The sequence below is a fragment of the Misgurnus anguillicaudatus genome, chromosome 20 (assembly GCF_027580225.2).
Source record: "Misgurnus anguillicaudatus chromosome 20, ASM2758022v2, whole genome shotgun sequence".
In the NCBI taxonomy this organism is placed as follows: domain Eukaryota; kingdom Metazoa; phylum Chordata; class Actinopteri; order Cypriniformes; family Cobitidae; genus Misgurnus; species Misgurnus anguillicaudatus.
In genome coordinates this window covers 37,812,501-37,820,471 of record NC_073356.2, presented here as the reverse complement: position 1 = coordinate 37,820,471, position 7,971 = coordinate 37,812,501, and the positions used below count along the sequence as shown (strand labels likewise).

General features: G+C 33.5%; 1 protein-coding gene across 1 annotated transcript in view; it reads left to right on the top strand.

Moving 5' to 3' along the window:
• The first annotated feature begins 5,068 nt into the window (after positions 1-5,068).
• Positions 5,069-7,971, top strand: part of LOC129455534 (C-type lectin domain family 4 member E) — a 6,995-nt gene continuing 4,092 nt past the window's right edge. Inside the window, exons 1-3 of the mRNA XM_055220296.2 lie at positions 5,069-5,234; positions 7,679-7,783; positions 7,884-7,971. The exon at positions 7,884-7,971 is cut by the window's right edge and continues 2 nt beyond it. Of these exons, the coding sequence (XP_055076271.2) occupies positions 5,159-5,234; positions 7,679-7,783; positions 7,884-7,971 (269 nt within the window). The 5' untranslated portion in view covers positions 5,069-5,158. The remainder of the gene's footprint in view (positions 5,235-7,678; positions 7,784-7,883) is intronic.

Sequence of the window (7,971 nt, the reverse complement as noted above, 5' to 3'; positions counted from 1 at the left end):
GTTGATACCAAGGGTAAAATGAATGGCATTGTCTCAGTCTTATATAAGTTTATAACAAAAGCTTCATATAAGCCATTACCTCTTTTTAGACTCTGGAAGACAGATATTAACATCTCCCAGGACCCAGACTGGTGTACAGTCTGGTCAAATATATTATTATCCTCTCGGAATCTTGACCATCAAATGATACATTATAGATTAGTCCATAGGTCCTATCTAACTCCGAGAAGATTGCAGCAAATGAATTTTAGAGATAATCCATTCTGTGATTTTTGTACAGGCAATACTGTTGCTACTTTTTACCATATGGTGTGGCAGTGCCCAGAGGTTAATAGATTTTGGTATAGCATTTCTTCCATTCTGTCTAATATTGTAAAGGAACCTATCCCTTTTTCGCCTTGTTTGTTTTTGCTTAATGACACATCATCTCTTAAACTAACAATAAACAATCGGCGTCTTCTTCTGGCGGGTTTGACAGCCGCTAAAAGAATGATAGTCTCTCGCTGGAAACCCCCACATACACTATTAGTGAAGAAATGGTTTTCTTCTTACCGGGATATTGTCCAGCTAGAGCTTTCAACAGCACGTTTACATCATGCTAAAGCTACTAATATTGATTGTTGGTCAGAGTTATTAGAGATGTTGAATGAAATGATGTAGATAAGACTAAATTTTATTTATTTTTGCTTTTTTCTTTCTTTCTTTTTGGATTGGATATACATAGTATGTGTCATGTATAAATGAAATGATCGTTATGTTGTATATATACCCTACTTAGTTTTGTGATTACTATTTAGAATATTGAATGGATTTGTATGGATTTCATAGTTGTGAAGGAGGAACACAGGATGTATTTGATATTTCCAAAATGGACGATGGTTGGGTGGCAAGGGGATAGGGGTGAGAGGTATGTGTGTGTGTATGTATATTGTTGTTGTTGTTGTTCTTTGTTGTGTGTTTTTTATATTTTTCTTTTTTTTTTGGGCTCTATACCTTGAGCTAATCTTGTTCAGGGGTTGGAGGGTGGGCTTGGGTGGGATGGGTATGGGGGGAGAATATAAGGAGGTGAAGGAAACAGGCATTGTATTAAGTAATATTTTATTGTTTTTCTCCTCCTTGTAAAGGTGGTGTTGTCACCTCCTATATCTCCATAATCACTATTATAATATAAATAAAGAATTGATCACAAAAAAAAAGATTAATAACCATAATATGTACAAAACTACATATACTAAAAAGATTGGTTAACTGTTCAGTTATGTCAAATAAAATGACTTATATGTATAAATGAAACTTACCTTCTGTAATGAATTTATGTAAGTATTAGCAGTCGTTTCTAATTGGAAGTCATCCATGTCAGGTCTTCTTTAATAAACTGCCCTAAAAACAGCATCTCTTCTTCTAAATGATTTGAAGCACTCAGTGTGTACTTTCACCAAACTAGCATCTATAATGACAGAAAAACAAATGTTTGCCATACACGTTTTACACTTTCGTATGTATTTGCTATTTGCATCTGTCTGACATCTAGCGCCACGAAAAGCTTACAACATACAATGCATCCAATCTGTGCATATTCTGAGGTAAAATGAATTGTTGGTCTGGCGATATTTTCCCTGTTTGCATACATCTAAAAAAAAAAAAACACATGACGATGCGGTTGCGGTTTTCTCCGTGTTTTTCAGTAATTTGAATAATTAACCGATATCCGTGCACTCACGTGCATGTAAACGACCTCGTTAACTCGCGGTATCTAGCCTATATGATTACCTCATAACATACCTGTCAAGTTTTGGATTTGAAAATAAGGGAAATTTTCCGGCGCCCACCGCGAACAGTCCCACCACAAACCCAAACAAGCTCCAGTATTCCTTACATTTTAAGATTGGTGAGGGCCGGATAATATTTTTTAAACTTTAGTGCTGATAATTGTGTTAAAATTAACTAAACAAACGAATTCATTAGCAAGAAAACTAGTGAAACACACAGCTCTGTGAAAACTACATTTCATAAGTCACACTCATACTGTACATACTATACACACAAATTTGCATCTGTACAAAACCCAATGGCCTTAGTTTGAAAAGCCTTATTTTAACTTCTTTTGCATTATACCTTAATGCCAAAATTATTTATAAACCATTCACTTTTCTTTTTAATGAGAACAGTCATTTAGAAAATGAAAATGATAGATGGGGCAGTGGCCCAAACCAAAAAGGGCACTACAGGGGGTGGTACTATGGTTTTAATAAAGTACTATAAATAAATGATGTGTTACTATATTACTAGCATCAATTTAGACAAGTGATTACAAGTGATTATAATGGGAAAATATAATAACAAGAATTAAAGTGTGACAATAGATATCCAATGATTTACCTGCTGGCTTGATGGAGCTTTGAATCAATGTTTGCAATGTTGAACTGCCTTTACCAGCCTCCCTTTCCGTTCTCTGTCTTTATTTTGTGAAGGCATTAGTGTTTTTGGTATTTTTTGTCTACAAAGTGTGCCAACAACAGCAAATTTAGTGTTTATGTTAACTTAGATCTGACCGGGAACATTTAATTCATTAAACAAGCATTGTAACGATAATAATGTGGATATTTTGTTGCTGTTTGCTTGCTAACTTGTTAGCACTTTTAGAACACCGACAGCAAATCATTAACCAAAGAAATACATAAGCAAACTTCCAAATTAGTAATTCTGCGGTTTAACAACTGATATATTATGTAATAAATCTACCTGTTAATGCAACAAACTTCAGACAGAAACTGTCGTCTTCGCTCTCCAAGCAGAGAGTGCACGCAGAGATGCTGCGGAGCGGGTGGGAAAACACGAAGTGGATTAGCGGAATCAGTGGACATTTGGGAATGTTTTTTTATTACTCCGCCCGGGCATTATTATTTTTGTAATAACGCAGGTTAAAATACGGGAGATTTACGGGAAAATACTAATACGGGAGGACGGCGGGAAAGAAGGGTAAAATACGGGACTTTCCCGGCCAAAACGGGATACTTGACAGGTATGCACCGCTCAGAGTGAAATCTGGTAACACCCTTGTTTTACACTGACACTGTCATGGATATAACACTGGCCTAGCAATGGTAGTGTTATTTTATTACCAGATAGTGTTAAAACAGCATCAACACTGTGTATTTAACACCATCCCTGAAAATTTAACACTGGTGATTTTGCTGTGTAGTTGCAATCAATTTATTTAAGCTACATTTAAACAAAGGTTTTTATTTTATTTCTTAATTTTTAATTTTTTTCTTTAAATGTTGCTTAAATAAATTTTTGCAACCACTTACCTTAAAAAAATGAGTAAATTGAATGAATCATTTTTTCAGTGTAAATCTTTGGTGTCCCCAGAGTACGTAATGTGAAGTTTTAGCTTAAAATATCATATAGATAATTTATTATAGCATGTAAAAATTGACATTTTGTAGGTGTGAGCAATAATGTGCTGTTTCTGGGTGTGTCTTTTTAAATGCAAATGAGCTGAACTCTGCACTAAATGGCAATGCCGTAGTTGGATAGTGCAGATTAAGGGGCGGTATTATTTTAATAAGATCCCCTTCTGACATCAGAAGGGGAGCCAATTTCAATCAGCTATTTTTTACACGCTTGCAGAGAATGGTTTACCAAAACTAAGTTACTGGGTTGATCTTATTCACATTTTCTAGGCTAATAGAAGCACTGGGGACCCAATTATAGCACTTAAACCTGGAAAAAGTCTGAATTTCATGATATGTCCCCTTTAAAGAAGTTTACTATTGTTTTTATATAAAGTGTGAGCTCCTATCATTCATCTACTGATCTTTCTTGTTGTTATTATGCAGCAACTTTACCAATAAAGTCAAATAAAGTCACAGCTTGTGCGTGTACTACGGCTCTGTGATTAGTAGGAAGTCCTTATCAATCTACACTGAAAAAAACAACTTGTAAAATTTACTTAAAAAAATCCTCGTAACAATTTGCACGAACTTTTTTTAAGTAAAATTTACTGCTTTTTTATAAGTAAAACTTACCTACTAAAATCAAATAACATTTACTTAAAATTGCATAATAAAACATATGTTAAATAATTAATTAAATGTTACTTATTTATTTTATTTAGGCGTTAGATTTATTTTAATCGTTTAGGTAAAGTCTATTAGGTTTTTTTTTTAAAATTGAAGCACTGCTGTCCTAATAATATTAAATAAATCGTATTTTCTGTTTGTTATTTTCTTTACATATTTCTATGGACCTAGTTATTTTTAGTGTTATAAATGGCATTATAACACAAAATTCATGACTGACAACAAGTCAGTCATTGAATAAACTTGATTCGGAACAGAAACGCACACAAAATGTGTTTTTGACATGCATTATCAGCACTGTGGAGAGAATTACAATACAATGTTCTGAACAGGGTTCATGTAAAGAAACACTGATCACCTGAACGGTGACTTCACAAAATTATTATTTACAACAAAACATCATCAATAATATAAGAGCTTAAACCTTTATGACATTTTGCTAACAAATATTTAAGTAGTTAAAGTTCTCATCAGTTCTTATTATGTGATAAAGCTTAAAAAATAAAAATATTCAGGCGCAAAGAATTGTGGGTATTCCTTACAACATGTGCAAATAAATGTAAGTAAATTTTACTTAGATTTTTTAGTTAAATGGATTTAAAATTTACTTAATTATTTTAGGACTATGTGTAGTGACTATAAAACAGTTAAATAATACAAGAAAATATCTAATAAGACTTACTATTCCCACACAGTTCATTTTTTACATGAATTAATTGTGTATTTATCATCATTTTACTTAGGAAAATCTAGTTCTCAATAAATGTTAATATTATTATGTAATGCTAATTCTTCTGTGGCACAAATGGCGTTTCTGCACGAGAGCGCCCCCTGGCTTTTGGATGTGGCGGCATTTCACCGTAATTCATTTAAATTCATTCATTGAGAAAACGCGCATTTGCACGATTAATCAGCACAGCCCTAGTCTTTTATAGCTTCCTGCCCTATTTCCTGCAAAGTGTCAGACACTATTATAAGTACTCAAGACTATCAGTTTTTTATTACACTTCCTTATTCTATCCAAACCCTTAAACAACCATTACAGAAGTCAAGTGCTCTGTCAGATTAATGAAATGGATTCAGTCTATGAAAATTCTGATTACATACGGTCAAAAATTCAATCAAAAGGTGAAGGCTCTCAATACAAGGGTAAGATTGACATGCATCACACTCTTAAAATAGATGAGATAGTGTTAAAAACAACATAATCAGTGTAAGTTTAGGGACAACACACTAAATGCAGAATACACACACACACATCTCTGTGTTTTTATTGAAACAAAACATTTTGTGTTACCTTTACAATTATAATAATGTGTTAAATAGCATAAGACATTAAGGGGCGGTTTCCCGGACAGGGATTAGACTAGTCCTAGACTAAAATAAATGTAAGAGCTGTCCAAACTGAAAACAACCTGCACTGACATATCTTAAAATACATCAGTGTCCTTTGTTTTGCCTCAAAATGCACACAATTAATGTTTTTAGTAAGGCATGTTTGTTAAAACTAGTTATATTTCCTAATTAAACTACGGCCTAGTCCTGATTTAAGCTAATCCCTGTCCGGGAAAACACCCCAAAGAATTGTAGAAAATGAATACATTTGTACCTTTCATCACAGTGATTTAGAGAGGTCTGCAAATTCTGAAATGAAAAAATAACATATCACAACTTTATCATTTTACTGTTTGCTGACATTGATCTGTGCATGAGTTTCTCATTTGTTAAACAATAAAGAACAAGAAATAAGTGACATTACTTGATGTCTACAACATTACAACTTTTCACAGTATTGAACCAAAACATAAAACGGCAAATCATCATTAATGAGACCATACAGATACAAGCTTTCAGACTCTACAGCAGTTCATCTCTAAGCTTTTAGGTTTTCAGTATAGGGTTTATGTTATTGTAACAGCTGATCCCAACTATTATTATCAGGTAAACAAGCAATCGGTCAATGCCAGTGGTTACACGTCCTAATAGAAACTCTATAAAGAATCAGGGTGTGGTCCGTAATTTTGCATGAGATAACCTCTAAAGACTAAAGCCTGGTCTATCTGTTTATGTTTAAACTCCACCAGATCTAAAAAAAAAAAAAAAACATTCTTAAGTATCAGCATAAATCTCCTGTCAGTTTTATTTAATAACTTTGACATTTTAAAGCTTATCTGATCAACAACTCTGACAGGAAGTGCAGTCAATATACGTCAGTCAATATTTTTAGATATTCACTTTATTTTACATAGAAGCAAGTCTTATAAACATCTAGGGGTGGTTTCCCGTACAAGGATTAGCTTACGCCAGCTATACTTTAGGAAATATAACTAGTTTTAACGAACATGCCTTACTAAAAACATTACTTGTGTGCATTTTGACGCTAAACAAATGCATTTTAAGATATGTCAGTGCAAGTTGTTTTCAGTTTGGAATTTATTTTATTTAGGACTAGTCTAATCCCTGTCTGGGAAACCGCCCCGATATGTAATTATGTTAATCTAATAGATGCACCTTGTCGGTGTGTAAAACTGCTCCAGTTCTTTCTTTATCACTGTAAAAAAAAATCCGTAAAAAAAATGGTAAATCTCTGGCAGCAAAGTTGCCAGAGAAATTCCGTCAAATTACGGTAAAAAAAATTACATACAAAAACCGTAAAAATACAGAGAATCTTTTACAGTCCTAGTTCATTAAATTACAGAATATTACTGTTAATAATTGTTATAAAACTGTAGAAAAACAGATAAATTATGTTAAAATACATGAAATACAACTACTTTTCAGATCAATCCCTGTAAATATACGGCTTTTATTAGTTATTTTATTAAATTGCTCTGTATGTATACAGTAATATTATTTTAAAATACAGTTTATTTTTGTAAAATAACTAAAAAACACCTGTATAAAAACGCATTAAGTATGTAAAAATACATGAAGTATATGTTAGCAACATTCAATGCATTACAAATGACGTTAAAATTGATAGATGATGATATTCAAGACAACTGAGGGGCGGTTTCCCGGACAGGGCTTATCCCAGACAAAAATGCATGTTTAGGCTGCCTTAATTTAAAAACATCTTACATTTAAATTAATCAGACACTTTTATCCAAAGCAACTCACAGTGCATTACAAGTTACACATTATATCAACGTATGTTCCCTGGGTTCAAACCCACGACCTTGCACTGACATGTCTTAACATTGCCATTGTTTTGTCCAAAAATGCACAGTATTGTTTTTTGTGAGGCTATTATAAAACGTCTTAAAGGGACACTCCACTTTTTGAAAATAGCATATTAGCATAATCCATTGAATCTGATTGGACCATTAGCATCGCGCTCAACAATAACCAAAGAGTTTAGATATTTTTCCTATTTAAAGACTCTTCTGTGGTTATCGTGTAAGTGAGAGTATAGTTGCCTTATCGGCCTAGAAAATCACGATGTAACTACAGAAGAGTCAGGTTTTAAATAGGAAAAAAAAGTGGAGTGTCCCTTTAAATGTCCTAATAGTCTCTAATGTAAACCCTGTCTGGAAAACCACCCATATGTTCATTTAAGATTTGTTTTTTGAAGTTGTCATGTTTAATTTCAGGTCAGGTTAAGGCGACTCAATCTAGGTGGAGTAAAGTTCTTCTGCTGGTTCTCTGTGTCTCTGTTGTTCTTGCTGTTGGTGGTCTCTGTGTTTTGGGGGTCCTGCGTGAGTATAACTGATAACTTAAAACTTTACTCAGTGTCCATGAACTTTGGGTTGTTGTCTTGAAGTCTCATCACTATCGCTGATATTGTTTTTCCTGCAGACAATAATACGCTTGCAGATTTTCAATCATTGAACGAACAGCACGACACGGTTTTAATGCAGCTGTCTGCACAAGAGATTAACAGCAC